The following is an 18,173-nucleotide window of genomic DNA, read 5'->3' as shown; positions in this document are numbered from 1 at the left end:
GCGGGCGAGTGTCAGCTCAGCTTGTGTGGTAGCCTCCAGCGTGGGATGGGCTACCTCACTCTTGCTTTCTTTTCCAATTACCAAGGGGCGGTGTTTGTGTGTCTTAAAATCCCCGGCCTTAAAGAAAACTAGCCCGGTTCATGTGGCGACAGATGAATGGCCTGCATCAACCTTCCCACCGTTTGATGAGTGGATTGTGAAGACTATCTATCCGGCCTTAATTGTAGCTACCGAGAACCACGTGAACAAATGTGGCTAAAAGCGACAGTCCCTTTGATTTTTCTCTTTTGGAACCTTTTTCTCCTCACTCCTGAAGGAATGTGGAGGGGCGAGCTGAAAGCAGGATTTGAAGTCGGTGACTTTTTCGGTATCATCTGCTATTGTGTACAGCCAGTCCGTTCCAGGATTTGGTAAGTGAATGAGGAGATCCACCCCGCCTCTCGGTTTTAGGAGCCGACGACCGATTGCGGAACCCCGCAGAACGTGCCTTTCTCCTTCTAATTTAGGGTCTTCAGTGGCCGGACAGTTTGACCTTGAGGCCCTGCAGGAGAAGGGTCAGGAACCCTTTGGGATGGAAGTTCAACCCTGGCTACCCATAAGTGAGGTGACTGATCAGGTAGTTTGAAAACATATGGGGTCGACCCCGGAGGGATGCCACAGCGATAGTTTGTTCTTTGAAGGAGCCAATCTAATGAACTGCTCACCAACATAATTAGCACCCTCCTTTCCCCAGAAAACAAACTCCAGTGTCAGCAGAGTGCTTAGGTTTTGGCTCTCTGGGACACAAAGGGGAGAATGGGCAGGAAAAAAAATTAATAAATTTCCCTCTTTAGGCACTCGGGAGGTGAGTTTTCTTCACAGAAAAGATTGTATTTTTACCATAATCTCTAAAGAGACTGGTACAGAGGAATGCATAGGTGATTTTTTTTAAAGCAGCCTTTTAAGAGGAGGAGATGACAGCGCGTATAATTGAGGCAATTTTTGCCTGCAGATAGAATCTAATGCAGCTCTGAAAATAAGCCCAGGCCCAGGAGGCCAGCACTGAAAAGAAATGAGAATTATTCAATAAGCCTGTGTCGGGGTGGACGCAACGTGCCCCCGTTGTTGTTGTTGGTTGGGTTTTCAGAGGTTGAGCATGGTGGGGTGACTCTGAGTGTATTTGTTCCTGGCAGATACTTGTCTGTTTCCCCGAGCGGGAGTTTTAGACTGAGACGAACCATTAGTGTGGCACCTCCTCCAGTGGACTAGAATCCCTAGACCGAACACCTAATTGTTCCTCGTGGCCTGCTAACGAGAGATGTAGCTTGAAGTCGGGGGAAGGGGGTCGGGGGATGCGGGTGCGGGTGGGAGGGAGATGAGCAGATGTGGATTAATGCGGAAGCTGCAAAATAAACTTTACAGCTCAAGTGGGACTTTTGTGGCCCCAGTGATTTATTTATTTTTGAGGGTGGGAAATATTTGCTAAGCTGGTCTGTCTACTGTTTGGAAACTTTTAAAGAAACACAGAGTACAGTAGCGTATTCACTTCCTGAAATCAAAACTGATTGTATGGTTGAAAAAGAAAAACAAAACAAGCCAGTGGTGCGGTGTAATTTGGTCTGTGGTTCCAGATTACTTGGGAAGAAGGAAAAGAAACCGGAGATGGTGTAGGGGAATCTTTGGAGGTCCTATCATGAGGTGGGAGGAGGTGGGTCTGTTACCTTCAGCTTTACACTCTGTCAAAAAGTTAGGATTTCAGGCTTTTAGAAACTGAGCCCCCCATCCATTTTATTTGGGTGGGCACAATGAGAGGAGATAGGAAACCACAGTCAATGTCTTTATTGATAAAGCCACTTTGAAGCCTCCGTACAAGATTGCTCGTGAGGTGCTTTTCTAGACTGTGAGCCCGTTGTTGGGTAGGGACCGTCTCTATATGTTGCCAACTTGGACTTCCCAAGCGCTTAGTACAGTGCTCTGCATAGAGTAAGCGCTAAATAAATACTATTGAGTGAATGAATGAATGAATGCAGAAATTATCGTGTGCGGGATGAGGGTTATGTGATCTGTATTTCTTGCTTCTCTTCAATAATTACTGTTGACCCAACTTCCAACCCCTTACTGTCCGTCAGCCGGAAATGTTTGAAGCCTAAGCTGATGTTAAAAAGCCTTTTCTGTTAAAATCTGTATCGCTTCCGCCCCACTCATTCCCTTCCATCAGTGTTCACTTTTCACCTCCCCACCACCCCTCTGGGCAGTTTTGCTCTAGTCTCATTTTACAGATGAAACACCAGAAGCCCAGAGAGGTTGAATGACTTGCCCAAGAACTCCCAGCAGGCGAGAGGCAGAGTCAAGATTAGAGCTCAGATCTCCTGCTTCCCCGCCAAGTCCTCTTCAGGCTAAATCAGAGCTGGGCCTTCGACGCTGTAGGAAAGTGAGGTAGAGTTAACTCAATCCAGGAACGGGAGAGCGGTGCTTCTTTCAGGCTCTGATCAGAATTCCCAGCCAGGGGCTTCTTTCCAGAAGCAGCAGGAAGAGCTCCGGACTCCCAACATTATTTCAATTCCAAATTCATTCATTCATTCGATCGTATTTATTGAGCGCTTACTGCGTGCAGAGCACTGTACTAAGTGCTTGGGAAGTACAAGTTGGCAACATGACACTATTCAGGGTTTTTTTTAAATGATATTTAAGTGCTTACTATGTGTCAAACACCATTCCAAGTGCTGGGGCCAATACAAGTTAATCAGGTTGGACAGAGTCCCTGATCTGCGAGGGGCTCACCGTCCAAGTGGGAGGGAGACCAGGGGAACTGAGGCACGGAGAAAGGAAATGACTTGCTCGAGGTCACACAGCAAGGATTTGGCAGAGCCGGGATTAGAGCCCAGGTCCTGGGCCGCCCGGGCCCATGCTCTTCCCACTGGACCACACTAATGCTCACCTGGATGGCGAGGGCTCGGGCTGAGTGGAAAGGGAAAGAGGAAAGATTTGAGGTTGGCAGGTGAATCAATCAATCGTATTTATTGAGCGCTTACTGTGTGCTGAGCACTGTACTAAGCGATTGGGAAGTACAAGTTGGGAACATATAGAGACAGTCCCTACCCAACAGTGGGCTCACAGTCTAAAAGGGGAGTCGCCTTGTCCAGCGGGACGGCCTTCCCTGGGCCCATCTCAAGCCTTCCAGCTGCGCTTTATGCCAACTCCGCCACTGGTCCCCACCGTTTATCCACCTCAAGGCCTCTGCCAAATCCCCCTTGCCCTTAATCCTTAATGAGGATTAAGACTGTGAGCCCCCCGTGGGACCACCTGATCACCTTGTAACCTCCCCAGCGCTTAGAATAGTGCTTTGCACATAGTAAGCGCTTAACAAATACCAAAATTATTAGAGAAGCAGCGTGGCTCCGTGGAAAGAGGTTTTGGAGTCAGTGGTCATGGGTTCAAATCCTGGCTCTGCCAATTGCCAGCTGTGCGACTTTGGGCAAGTCACTTCACTTCTCTGGGCCTCAGTTAATGGGGATTCATTCATTCATTCAATCGTATTTATTGAGCGCATACTGTGTGCAGAGCACTGCACTAAGTGCTTGGGAAGTACAAGTTGGACTGACTGTGAGCCCCCCGCCATGGGACAACCTGATCACCTTGTAGCCTACCCAGCGCTTAGAAGAGTGCTTTGCACATAATAATAATAATAATGGCATTTATTAAGCATTTACTATGTGCAAAGCACTGTTCTAAGCGCTGGGGAGGCTACAAGGTGATCAGGTTGTCCCACTGGGGGCTCACATTTAATCCCCATTTGACAGATGAGGGAACTGAGGTCCAGAGAAGTGAAGTGACTTGCCCAAAGTCACCCAGCTGACAAGTAGAGAAGCAGCGTGGCTCAGTGGAAAAGAGCCCGGGCTTTGGAGTCAGAGGTCATGGGTTCAAATCCCGGCTCCGCCCATTGTCAGCTGTGTGACTTTGGGCAAGTCACTTCTCTGGGCCTCAGTAATCTCATCTGTCAAATGGGGATGAAGAGTGTGAGCCCCACGGGGGACAACCTGATCACCTTGTATCCTCCCCAGCGCTTAGAACAGTGCTTTGCACATAGTAAGCACATAACAAATACCAAAATTATTATTATTATTATTAAGGGGCGGAGCTGGATTTGAACCCGTGACCTCTGACTCCAAAGCCCGGGCTCTTTCCACTGAGCCACGTTGCTTCTCAAGTAAATAGTAAGTGCTTAACAAAGGCCATCATCATCATTATTATTATTGTTATTATTAACAAGTGCCATCATTATTATTAAAAGCCTTCCCCAACACCACATTTCAAGAGAATCGATGCTCTTTCTTCCCTGTTTTTTTTCCACTGTCCGGCTTTCGGGATCCGTGCATGGTCGCTGGAAAGCCGTCTGTTGGGATTTCTGTGGCGATTGTTCCATCGGCACATCTCGTGTCTTTTTCCAGGCTTTTCCTAGCAAGTCTTGCCAACGTTAGCCTTGGGTTTATTTCTCGACGACTTGAGCCGGTGGGAAAGGTGCAGGAGGCCATGTGGGGGCGCCGTGCGGACAGCAGGGGGCAGCAGAGAGCCCGGCCGATGATGTGGGGGCGCCGTGCGGACAGCAGGGGGCAGCAGAGAGCCCGGCCTATGATGTAGGGGAGCCGTGCAGACAGCAGGGGGCAGCAGAGAGCCCGGCCTATGATGTGGGGGCGCCGTGCGGACAGCAGGGGGCAGCAGAGAGCCCGGCCTATGATGTGGGGGAGCCGTGCGGACAGCAGGGGGCAGCAGAAAGCCCGGCCCTGAGCCCGCCCCGTCCGGGGGAATTAATCTGCCCTTCCTCCACGAGGGGGCGCTAATGTCTTCATTCATTCATTCATTCATTCATTCATCCCTTTAATCGGATTTATTCATTCATTCATTCAATCGTATTGATTGAGCGCTTACTGTGTGCAGAGCACTGTACTAAGCGCTTGGGAAGTCCAAGTTGGCAACATATAGAGACGGTCCCTACCCAACAGTGGGCTCGCAGTCTAGAAGGGGAGGGCAGACAACGAAACATATCAACAAAATAAAATAAATAGAATAAATATGTACAAGTAAAATAAATAAATGCATAGAGTAATAAATCCGTACAAACATACGTACATATATACAGGTTCTGTGGGGAGGGGAAGGAGGTAAGGCAGTGGGGAGGGAGAGGGGGGTTGTGGGGGAACATATAGTAATGAAACCCTTCTATTCAGTCGTATTTATTGAGCGCTTATTGTGTGCAGAGCACTGGACTAAGCACTTGGGAAGTAAAAGTTGGCAACATCTAGAGACAGTCCCTACCCAACAGCGGGCTCACAGTCGAGAAGGGGGAGACAGACAACAAAAGAAAACATATTAACAAAATCAATGAAACCATTCTATTCAATTGTATTTATTGAGCGCTTACTGTGTGCAGAGCACCGGACTAAGCACTTAGGAAGTACAAATTGGCAACATCTAGAGACGGTCCCTACCCAACAGCGGGCTCACGGTCTAGAAGGGGGAGACGGACGACGAAACCAAACATATTCACAAAATAAATGAAACCCTTCTATTCAGTCGTATTGATTGAGCGCTTACTGTGTGCAGAGCACTGTACTAAGCGCTTGGGAAGTACAAGTTGGCAACATATAGAGACGGTCCCTACCCAACAGCGGGCTCACAGGCTAGAAGGTTCAAATCCCGACTCTGCCAACTGTCAGCTGTGTGATTTTGGGCAAATCACTTCACTTCTCCAGGCCTCAGTTCCCTCGTCTATCAAATGGGGATGAAGACTGTGAGCCCCCCGTGGGACAACCTCATCACCTTGTCACCTCCCCAGCGCTTAGAACAGTGCTTTGCACATAGTAAGCGTTTAATAAATGCCATCATTATTATTATATTATTATTATTATGAAGTCACTTCACTTCTCTGTGCCTCAGCTCATCTGTAAAATGGGGATTGAGACCATGAGCACTACGTGGGACAGAGACTGAGTCCAACTCAATTTGCTTGTATCCACCCCAGCACTTAGTAGAGTACCTGGCACGCAGTAAGCACTTAACAAATACCAAAATTATTATCCACCCCCACCTTCAAAAGCACTCATTCCCAACTCTTTATACACAGTTACTTTCCTCACCTGCAATTTATTTTAGAGACTGTCCCTCCTGCCAGAATGTCAGTTCCTTGAGGGCAGGGACCGTGCCTGTTCATTCCGTTGTAATAATAATGATGGCATTTGTTAAGCGCTTACTTTGTGCAGAGCATTGTTCTAAGCGCTGGGGAGGATGCAAGGTGATCAGGTGGTCCCACGGGGGACTCACAGTCTTAATCACGGATCAGTGGAAAGAGCATGGGCTTTGGACTCTGCACAGAGTAAGCGCTCAATAAATACAATTGATTGATTGATTTGGAGTCAGAGGTCATGGGTTCGAATCCCAGCTCCGCCACATGTCTGCTGTGTGACCTTGGGCAAGTCACTTAACTTCTCGGAGCCTCCATCATCGCATCTATAAAATGGGGATTAAGACTGTGAGCCCCATGTGGGACAACCTGATCAACTTGTAGCCCCCCCAGCGCTTTGCACATAGTAAGCACTTAACAAAGGCCATTATTATTATTATTATTATTATTATTATTAATCCCCATTTTCCAGATGAGGGAACTGAGGCTAAGCACTTAACAAAGGCCATTATTATTATTATTATTATTATTATTATTAATCCCCATTTTCCAGATGAGGGAACTGAGGCTAAGCACTTAACAAAGGCCATTATTATTACTATTATTATTATTATTATTAATCTCCATTTTCCAGACGAGGGAACTGAGGCCCAGAGAAGTGAAGTGACTTGCCCAAAGTCACACAGCTGACAAGTGGGACAGCCGGGATTTGAACCCACGACCTCCGGCTCCCAAGCCCGGGCTCTTTCCACTGAGCCACGCCGTTGTGCTCTCCCGACGGCCGAGTACAGTGCTCTGCGCGCTTCAAGTGCTCAATAAGCACTGTTGATTGATTCGCACGGAGGACGGCTCTAGCCATCCAGGGGTGGAAGTGAAACAATATACGGGATTGAGCAAGGCAGGGAGGGATGGAACCGCTTGGATGGGAAGGAGGGGGGCGGGAACGTCGGGGTGGCATTGGCAGAATGCCAAGGGGAGGAACTGGCCCTTGGGGCCACCCAGCCTCGGGCCAGAGCACCAGCTTCTCCTCAATCCTCCTCAGGGCCGGGCCTCCGCTGGGCTGGAGTCTCCATTCCTTCTGGGGAGCCACTCACCCTCCTTTTCCTCCTTCTCCTCTTCACCGAAGGCAGGCGAGCCCCCACCCGGTTGCCATGTCGCCCACGGTCGGTGGGGTCCGCGGACGGGACAACCCTACCTTTGAGGTGAGTCTCCTCCCTCGGGAAAGGGTCCTCGGGATGGCCCAAAAGAGGGGCTGAGGGATTCCCCCTCCCTCGACTGTCCCGGGACCAGTTGCATTTGGGAGGACTCATTGTCACGGTCCCGCTGGGGGACCGTTGGCAAGCAGGACCAGTAGCCACCTTAATGCCTTTGCTGGTCCTCCGTAGGGCTGATCTCCCCCTTTTAGACTGTGAGCCCACTGTTGGGTAGGGACTGTCTCTATATGTTGCCAACTTGGACTTCCCAAGCGCTTAGCACAGTGCTCTGCACACAGTAAGCACTCAAATACGATTGATTGATTGATTAGGGGCAGCTGGGTGAGTTGGCCATCTCTCGCTCTCTCCTTGAGTTGACCCTTGTTGGATCGCTCGACCAGTTGGCGTTTATTGAGCAGTTACTGGGTTCAGAGCGCCTGGGACCCAACCCGAGGGCTTCCGCGACCCAGTCGGGTGTTTGAACTGGGAATGCCACCTTAAAAACCCTCCCCTAAAGGAGAAATAACAAGAATAATGGCATTTGTTAAGCGCTTTCAATGTACTTGTACATATTTACTACTCTATTTTTGTGTGAATGATGTGCATTTAGCTTTAATTCTGTTTGTTCTGAAGACTTGACACCTGTCCACATGGTTTGTTTTGTTGTCCGTCTCCCCCTTCTAGACTGTGAGCCCACTGTTGGGTAGGGACTGTCTCTCTATGTTGCCAACTTGGACTTCCCAAGCGCTTAGCACAGTGCTCTGCACGCAGTAAGCGCTCGATAAATACGATTGATTGATTAGGGGCAGCTGGGTGAGTTGGCCATCTCTCGCTCTCTCCTTGAGTTGACCCTTGTTGGATCGCTCGACCAGTTGGCGTTTATTGAGCAGTTACTGGGTTCAGAGCGCCTGGGACCCAACCCGAGGGCTTCCGCGACCCAGTCGGGTGTTTGAACTGGGAATGCCACCTTAAAAACCCTCCCCTAAAGGAGAAATAATAAGAATACTGGCATTTGTTAAGCGCTTTCTCTGTACTTGTACATATTTACTACTCTATTTTTATGTGAATGATGTGCATTTAGCTTTAATTCTGTTTGTTCTGAAGACTTGACACCTGTCCACATGGTTTGTTTTGTTGTCCGTCTCCCCCTTCTAGACTGTGAGCCCACTGTTGGGTAGGGACCGTCTCTCTATGTTGCCAACTTGGACTTCCCAAGCGCTTAGCACAGTGCTCTGCACGCAGTAAGCGCTCGATAAATACGATTGATTGATTAGGGGCAGCTGGGTGAGTTGGCCATCTCTCGCTCTCTCCTTGAGTTGACCCTTGTTGGATCGCTCGACCAGCTGGCATTTATTGAGCAGTTACTGGGTTCAGAGTGCTTGGGACCCAACCGGAGGGCTTCCGCGACCCAGTCGGGTGTTTGAATTGGGAATTCCACCTTAAAAACCCTCCCCTAAAGGAGAAATAATAAGAATACTGGCATTTGTTAAGCGCTTTCTCTGTACTTGTACATATTTACTACTCTATTTTTATGTGAATGATGTGCATTTAGCTTTAATTCTGTTTGTTCTGAAGACTTGACACCTGTCCACATGGTTTGTTTTGTTGTCCGTCTCCCCCTTCTAGACTGTGAGCCCACTGTTGGGTAGGGACCGTCTCTATATGTTGCCAACTTGGACTTCCCAAGCGCTTAGTCCAGTGCTCTGCACGCAGTAAGCGCTCGATAAATACGATTGATTGATTAGGAGCAGCTGGGTGAGTTGGCCATCTCTCGCTCTCTCCTTGAGTTGACCCTTGTTGGATCGCTCGACCAGTTGGCGTTTATTGAGCAGTTACTGGGTTCAGAGCGCCTGGGACCCAACCAGAGGGCTTCCGCGACCCAGTCGGGTGTTTGAACTGGGAATGCCACCTTAAAAACCCTCCCCTAAAGGAGAAATAACAAGAATAATGGCATTTGTTAAGCGCTTTCAATGTACTTGTACATATTTACTACTCTATTTTTGTGTGAATGATGTGCATTTAGCTTTAATTCTGTTTGTTCTGAAGACTTGACACCTGTCCACATGTTTTGTTTTGTTGTCCGTCTCCCCCTTCTAGACTGTGAGCCCGTTGGTGGGTAGGGACCGTCTCTGTATATTGCCGACTTGTACTTTCCAAGCGCTTAGTCCAGTGCTCTGCACACAGTAAGCGCCCAATAAATACGATTGAATGATTGAATGCCAAGCACCGTTCTAAGCGCTGGGCACTGTTCTAAGCACTGGGCACAGAAACAGGAGGAGCAGGTTAACCCACGGATGGCTTCTGTGGTGGAGGAGCCACAGATGCCCTCAAAAATACCAGATGTGGAGAGGCCCGAGATGTCACGGGTGGCAGCCCCGGGCACACCACACAACGGAATGTGATGTCACAAGTGCCGTTTTACAGTTGTGCACCAGTTTCCCTGGAATTTGGGGTCTTTCTCTAGCGGAAGGAGGAGGGGGACGCCCCTGATGCCACCCACTTGGTCCGGAGCAAGCAGAGGCGCCCCTTCCGAGCCGCGGAACTCAGTGGGAGGACCCAGCTTGTAAGGAAGATGGAGGCTGGAAATAATAATAATAATAATGATAATGGCATTTATTAAGCGCTTACTATGTGCAAAGCACTGTTCTAAGTGCTGGGATAGATACAAGGTGATCAGGTTGTCCCACGTGGGGCTCACAGTCTTAATCGCCATTTTACAGATGAGGTAACTGAGGCCCAGAGAAGTGAAGTGACTTGCCCAAAGTCACACAGCTGACAAATGGTGGAGTCGGGATTTGAACCCATGACCTCTGACTCCCAAGCCCTTGCTCTTTCCATTGAGCCATGCTGCTTCTTGTGAAGCACTTAACATACCTACATAGTAAGCGCTTAACAAATCCTATAATTATTATTATTCTCTGTGCCTCAGTTCCCTCATCTGTATAAATGGGGATTTAGACTGTGAGCCTAGCATGGAGTAAGCACTTAATAAATGCCACACTTATTATTATTATTATTATTGTTATTATTATTATTATTATTATTATTGTGATCTTTAGCCACAGCCCACGAGTGGTCTGAACTGGCTGTTTATGGAGCCCCCAGCTCCAAGGGTTGGCACTCGGCACTGTGGGTTCAGGAGCTGCAGTGCTGTGCTTCATAATAATAATAATGATGGTATTTGTTAAGTGCTTAATAGGTGCAAAGCACTGTTCTAAGCACTGGGGACGTTATAAGGTGATCAGGTTGTCTCACAGGGGGCTCACGGTTTTAATTCCCATTTTACAGATGAGGTAACTGAGGCCCAGAGAAGTTAAGTGACTCGCCCAAAGTCATACACCTGACAAGTGTGGAGAAGCAGCGTGGCTCAGTGGAAAGAGCCGGGCTTTGGAGTCAGAGGTCATGGGTTCAAATCCCGGCTCCCCCACTTGTCAGCTGTGTGACTTTGGGCGAGCCACTTAACTTCTCTGCACCTCAGTTACCTCATCTGTGAAACGGGGGTTAAGACCGTGAGCCCCCCGTGGGCCAACCTGATCACCTTGTAACCTCCCCAGCGCTTAGAACAGCGCTCTGCACATAGTAAGCGCTTAATAAATGCTATCATTATTATTAAGTGGAGGAGCCGGGATTAGAATCCACGACCTCTGGCTCCCAAGCCCGGGCTCTTTCCACTGAGCCACGCTGCTTCTCTGGCATTTCATCATCATCATCATCATCAATCGTATTTATTGAGTGCTTACTATGCGCAGAGCACTGTACTAAGCGCTTGGGAAGTACAAATTGGCAACACATAGATACAGTCCCTACCCAACAGTGGGCTCACAGTCTAAAAGGGGGAGACAGAGAACAAAACCAAACATACCAACAAAATAAAATAAATAGGATAGATATGGACAAGTAAAATAAATAGAGTAATAAATATGTACAACCATATATACATGTATACAGGTGCTGTGGGGAAGGGAAGGAGGTAGGAGAATTTCATGTTGCTACTTCATAGTCTCTGAGCCAATCCAACCATACAGGACCCCCAAAATGTGGGGGTCAGTCGGGGAAGGGGGAGGACGTTTGGGGAGCAGGGAGCCACCAGCAAACCCATCTTCCTGGTGGCAGCTGCCTGCGGTGGGATGGGATGGGATGGGGTGCGGGGAGTTGGGACTGAATTATCAGGTTGTTTTGATTGTGTAACCCTGCATTCCAGCCCTTGCCCTTTGTTAATGGGCTCCACCCTCACCCTCACCTGCCCTGCAGTGACAATCTCCCGGGGAAAGCTTTCCTTTTCGCTTTGCTCACCTGGGGCTGGGGCTGGGATGTTCAAAACCAGTCCCTTTCAGCAGCCAAACTTCACCAACCCCAAGCAGCTCCTTCTTCCCCTCCACCCCCGTCCCCAAAGATGCTTCTGCAGGTGACACTGTTGGCAACCACAGCCAATTACTAGCCCCAGGCAACCAGGAGAGTGTCTACCTTCAAGGCCCTAGAAACACCAGGAAGACTGTGGCTCTCCTGCCGCCACGTCAATCAATCAATCAATCAATCAATCAATCGTCCAATTACTAGCCCCAGGCAACCAGGAGAGTGTCTACCTTCAAGGCCCGAGAAACACCAGGAAGACTGTGGCTCTCCCGCCGCCACGTCAATCAATCAATCAATCAATCAATCGTATTTATTGAGCGCTTACTATGTGCAGAGCACTGTACTAAGCGCTTGGGAAGTACAAATTGGCAACACATAGAGACAGTCCCTACCCAACAGTGGGCTCACAGTCCCACGTCGGATTCTGATAAATGTCAGAGAGTCCAGCCGAGGGAGATGGAGGGAGGAGATCCGAGGCTTAGAAGGTAAAATTGATCTCTGAGATCAGTCAATCAATCAATCGTATTTATTGAGCGCTTACTGTGTGCAGAGCACTGGACTAAGCGCTTGGGAAGTCCAAGTTGGCAACATATGGAGACAGTCCCCACCCAACAGTGGGCTCACAGTCTAGAAGGGGGAGACAGACAACAAAACATATTAACAAAATAAAATAAATAGACTAGATATGTACAAGTAAAATAAATAAATAGAGCTATCAATCAATCGTATTTATTGAGCGCTTACTGTGTACAGAGTTCTGGACTAAGCCCTACTCAGAGCTCTCCAAGGCCCTACTGAGAGCTCACCTCCTCCAGGAGGCCTTCCCACACTGAACCCCTTCCTTCCTCCCCCGCCTTACCTCCTTCCCTTCCCCACAGCACCTGTATATCAATCAATCAATCATGACCTAGAACAAAAAGCACCGACACATCAGATAATAATAATAATAATAATAATAATAATAGCATTTTTACTCTGTGCAAAGCACTGTTCTAAGCGCTGAGGAGGATACAAGGTGATCACGCTGTCCCACGTAGGGCTCACAGTCTTAATCCCCGTTTTACAGGTGAGGTAACCGAGGCTCAGAGAAGTGAAGTGACTTGCCCAACAGCAGACATGTTGGGGAGCCGGGATTAGAACCCATGACCCCTGACTCCCAAGCCTGGGTTCTTTCCACTGGGCCACGCTGCTTCTCTATGCCTCTATTTCAATCAGTGGTATTTATTGAGCACTTCCTGTGCGCAGACCACTATCCTAAGCACCTGGGAGAGTACAACAGAGCTGGGAGAGATGATCCCTTAACAAATACCAACATTATTATTATTATTATCCCTACCCTCAAGGATACCCTCAAATAGTATTCTTTGAGCGTTCACTGTGGGCAGAGCGTCGTGCTAAGCACTCAGGAGAGCACGGCCGAGTTAGAAGATACGAACCCTGCCCTCGAGGAGCTTCCAATCCTGTTGAACTTTCAGGTATCGAGGAGTTCATGGAGGGTGTTTGCTTTCAGGTTGTTCGTTGGCTCCATAGAAGGTCCACAGTGCTCTGTCTGGGGACCTGGGCCATCCCAGGCTGACTGTTCTGATCTGGCCAAAGGCCCTTCGGTCGGTTGGGTTGTAAAATCAGAGACTTGGCCGAGAACTCCAGGAAATGCCCTCTTTCCGCCGTCCAAGACAGTAGTGAGCTTCAGCTTCTTCTGGTCCACCCTTGCCGTCTTGTGAGCTTATTTCCTCGAGCGGTGGCCGGGTTTGGAGCTGGCTCAGTCAGCCGTTTTTGGCCCCCAGCTCCTGCCCGGAGCTTGGTGAGGGAGGGCTCCTGTAGATCGGAGGGGACATCCCACCCACCACCCATCTTTTGGGGAGACAGCTGTTCTTCCGCAGTCCCTCCTGGAGAAAGCCTGATGGTAGGAGAAGCAATTCCCCAGATTCCTCATTTGTCTGGGAAGCAGCCATGGCCTAGTGGAAAGAGCCCAGGCCTGGGTGTCAGAGGACCTGAGTTCTAATCCCATTCTGCCATTTGCCTGCTGTGTCACCTTGGATAAGTCACTTATTTATTTATTTTACTTGTACATATCTATTCTATTTATTTTATTTTGTTAGCGTGTTTGGTTTTGTTCTCTGTCTCCCCCTTTTAGACTGTGAGCCCACTGTGGGGTAGGGACTGTCTCTATATGTTGCCAACTTGTACTTCCCAAGTGCTTAGTACAGTGCTCTGCACACAGTAAGCGCTCAATAAATACGATTGATTGATTAACTTCTCTGTGCCTCAGTTTCCTCCACTGTAAAGTGAACATTCAATACCTGCTCTCCCTCCTTGAACTGTGAGCTCCATGTGGGACAGGGAAAATGTCTGACCCGATTCACCTGTAACTATCCCGGTACCTAGAACAGTGCTTGGCACATAGTATGCGCTGAGCAAATGCCATACTCATTATTAGTCTTAAAGTGCTATCTTTAGAGTACAGTATAACACTATAACAATATTGGTGCACAGATTCCCTGCCCACAACCAGCTTACAGTCTAGAGAGTGAAGCAGACATTAACATAAATAAATAAATTATGAATATGTACATAATAATAGTAATAATGGCATTTGTTAAGTGCTTACTATGTGCAAAGCACTGTTCTAAGCGCTGGGGAGGTTACAAGGTGATCAGGTTGTCCCACGGGGGGCTCACAGTCTTAGTCCCCATTTTACAGATGAGGGAACTGAGGCCTAGAGAAGTGAAGTGACTTGCCCAAAGTCACACAGCTGACAATTTGCACAGCTGGGATTTGAACCAGTGACCTCTGACTCCAAAGCCCGGGCTCTTTCCACTGAGCCATGCTGCTTGGGAGTTGAGGGATGGGTGAATAAAAGGAGCAAATCAGGGTGACACAGAAGGGAGTGGGAGAAGAGGAAAGGAGGGCTTAGGGAAGGCGTCTTGGAGGAGACTCGCCTTCTGTAAAGCTTCAGAGGTGGGGGGACCGATTGTCTGTCAGCTAGAAGGGTGGTCGAGACCGGAGGCAGGAAGTGGGTGGGAGATCAGTGAGAGGATGCACGTAGTAAGCGCTTAATCAATGCCTCATTATTAAGATAGATGAGATCCAGGTACAGTGAGAAGATCTGCATTCGAGGAGCAAATCAATCAATCAATCATATTTATTAAGCACTTAATCAATGCCTCATTATTAAGATAGATGAGATCCAGGTACAGTGACAAGGTCTGCATTCGAGGAGCAAATCAATCAATCAATCAATCATATTTATTAAGCACTTACTGTCTAAGCGCTTGAGAAGTCCAAGTTGGCAACATATAGAGACGGTCCCTACCCAACAGTGGGCTCACTGTCTAGAAGGGGGAGACAGAGAACAAAGCATATTAACAAAATAAAATAAATAGAATAGATATGTACAAGTAAAATAAATAAATAGAGTAATAAATACGTACAAACATATATACATATATTCAGGTGCTGTGGGGAAGGGAAGGAGGTAAGGCGGGGGGATGGAGAGAGGGAGGAAGGGGAGAGAAAGGAGGGGGCTCAGTCTGTGAAGACCTCCTGGAGGAGGTGAGCTCTCAGTAGGGCCTTGAAGAGCAAAGTGTGCGGGCTTGGTTTTTAGGAGAGTAGCACGGTGAGATAGGAGGGGGCAAGGCGATTGAGTGATTTAAAGCCGATGGTACGGAGTTTCGGTTTGATGTGGAGGTGGATGGCCAACCCCTGGGGGTTCTTGAGGAGAGGGAAAACCCGAGCGGTTTTCTAGAAAAGTGATCTGGGCAGCAGAGTGGGGAGAGACACGAGGCTGGGAGGTCAGCAAGGAGCATGATATGGTAATCAAGGCGGGACAGGATAAGTGCTTAGATTAACGTGGCTGCAGTTTGGATAGAGAGAATAGGATGGATTTTAGTCCTGTTGTGAAGGTTGAACCGACAGGATCCAGTGATTGAATATGCAGGTTGAGTAATAATAATAATGGCATTTGTTAAGCGCTTACTATATGCAAAGCACTGTTCTAAGTGCTGGGGGGGATACAAGGTGATCAGGTTGTCCCACATGGGGCTCACAGTCTTAATCCCCATTTTACAGATGAGGGAACAGGCTCAGAGAAGTTAAGTGATTTGCCCAAGGTCACACAGCAGACTTGTGGTGGAGTGGGATTAGAAACCATGACCTCTGGCTCCCAAGCCCGTGTTCTTTCCACTGAGCCACGCAGAATGAGAGAGGTGAATCAAAGGTAACTCCAAGGTTACGGGCTTGTGAGACCCGAAGGATGATCTACGTTCAAGGGAAAATCAGGGGGAGGAGAATGTGTGGGTGAAAAGATCAGAAGGTCTATTTTGGACGTTAAGTTTGAGGTGTCAGCGGGACATCCAAGTAGAGATGTCCTGAAAGCAGGAGGACAAGCAAGACTGCAGAGAGGGAGGGAGATAAGGATTGGAGATGTAGATTTGGGAATCATCTGCATAGTTGAAGCCTTGGAAGTGAAGGAGTTGTCCAGGGGAGTGGATGTAGGTGGAGACTAGGAGGGAACCCAGAACTGAACGATGAGGGGGAGGCAGAGGAAGAACCTGCGAAAAAGACTGAGAAGGAGTGACCAGAGAGATAGGAGGAAAACCAGGAGAGGACAGTGTCGGCGAAGCCAAGGTTGGATGATGTTTCCAGGAGAAAGGGGCAGTAGAAAGTGTCGAGACAGCTGAGAGGTTTTTCCACCTAAAAATTCCTTCAAAAAATTTGCCTGCCCCCCTATAGACAGAGCCGGGCTTTCCTTCCAGGGAGTAATGGTCAAATTTGCTCCACCAGACGGTCATATTTATTGAGCGCTTATGGTGTGCAGAACACTGTACTAAGCACTTGAGAGAGTACAATAGAGCAATAAATGGACACATTCCCTGCCCACAACGAGCTCTTCCTATTCTCTCCGACTCCACGGATGGTCACCGGGTCGGCCCAGGGGACAAGGTTGGATAATGCTTCCAGGAGAAAGGGGCAGTAGAAAGTGTCGAGACAGCTGAGAGGTTTTTCCACCTAAAAATTCCTTCAAAAAATTTGCCTGCCCCCTTATAGACAGAGCCGGGCTTTCCTTCCAGGGAGCAATGGTCAAATTTGCTCCACCAGACAGTCATATTTATTGAGCGCTTATGGTGTGCAGAACACTGTACTAAGCACTTGAGAGAGTACAATAGAGCAATAAATGGACACATTCCCTGCCCACAACGAGCTCTTCCTATTCTCTCCGACTCCACGGATGGTCACCGGGTCGGCCCAGGGGACAAGGTTGGATAATGCTTCCAGGAGAAAGGGGCAGTAGAAAGTGTCGAGACAGCTGAGAGGTTTTTCCACCTAAAAATTCCTTCCAAAAATTTGCCTGCCCCCATAAGACAGAGCCGGGCTTTCCTTCCAGGGAGTAACGGTCAAATTTGCTCCACCGGACAGTCATATTTATTGAGCACTTATGGTGTGCAGAACACTGTACTAAGCACTTGAGAGAGTACAATAGAATAATAAATGGACACATTCCCTGCCCACAACGAGCTCTTCCTATTCTCTCCGACTCCACGGATGGTCACCGGGTCGGCACAGGGGAAAGAGCCCAGTCTTCCTCTTCGGCCTCATCGTCACGCGAGGAAGTGCTGACCCAGGACAATCTCATGGGGAAGGCACTTCCCTGTTTAACCTTTTAAATTTACCCATTTGAGGGAAGCCCTGGGAGGTGCACACCCACTTGTTGCCCAACTGTGGGTTTTGAGAAGAGGCCCGCTTGCTCATCCTCGGGAAGTGGCGTCCGCAATCCAGCTGAACTGGAAGAGGCCCGGGGTTCTGCCGCTGCCTCTGACATTCGTGGCGATTCCATCCTGGGCAGGATCCTGACGAGTGCTCGGAAGCGCACGGCTCCACCAATGGTACGGGAAGCGGCCCGGGCGGCATTTCCGCGTGATTTCCATCCTCTTTAAGGTAGAAGAGCTTCTTCCGTTTGCCCATGGAATCTGTTTCTGTGATGGAATGCAGATCTCCTCCAAAGAGCCAAACCTTCATTTTGAAAGGTTGACTGGTTGCAGAGAATCCCAATTTATTGATGTGAGGTTGTTGAAAAGCTTCCAGGTCAAGAATATTCTTTGTCTCCGAGCTCGTCGGGAAACATTCCCTTTAACTCAATGCCCTGACAAGCCGGAAAACCGAGTTTGAAATAGCGAGTGAACCTGCATACTCATTTCTCCTCCTCAGTTCCTTATCTGTTGGTCTGTTTTGAGCCATACAGATAAATCACCCCATTTCCCTGAGTTTCCAAGACATGGGGAAGCAGCATGGCCTAGTGGATAGAGGACAGGTCCGGAAGTCATAAAGATCTGGGTTCCAATCACAGTTCCGCCGCTTGTCTACTGTGTGACCTTGGGTAAGTCATTTCACTTCTCCGGACCTCAGATCCCTCATCTGTAAAATGGGGATGAAGACGGTGAGCCACCACAGCGCTTGATACATAGTAAGCACTT

The 18,173-nt window shown here is 48.6% G+C and overlaps 1 protein-coding gene across 1 annotated transcript in view; it reads left to right on the top strand.

The window, feature by feature from the left end:
* The first annotated feature begins 7,245 nt into the window (after positions 1-7,245).
* LOC119933461 (solute carrier family 23 member 1-like) overlaps positions 7,246-18,173 on the top strand; it is a 52,329-nt gene continuing 41,401 nt past the window's right edge. The window contains 1 exon segment of the mRNA XM_038752991.1: positions 7,246-7,359. Coding sequence (XP_038608919.1) covers positions 7,309-7,359 — 51 coding nt within the window. The 5' untranslated portion in view covers positions 7,246-7,308.

Source organism: Tachyglossus aculeatus, chromosome 10, assembly GCF_015852505.1.
Source record: "Tachyglossus aculeatus isolate mTacAcu1 chromosome 10, mTacAcu1.pri, whole genome shotgun sequence".
Classification (NCBI taxonomy): domain Eukaryota; kingdom Metazoa; phylum Chordata; class Mammalia; order Monotremata; family Tachyglossidae; genus Tachyglossus; species Tachyglossus aculeatus.
Note: the sequence above shows the minus strand (reverse complement) of the source record. Positions and strands in the feature narration are given on the sequence as shown.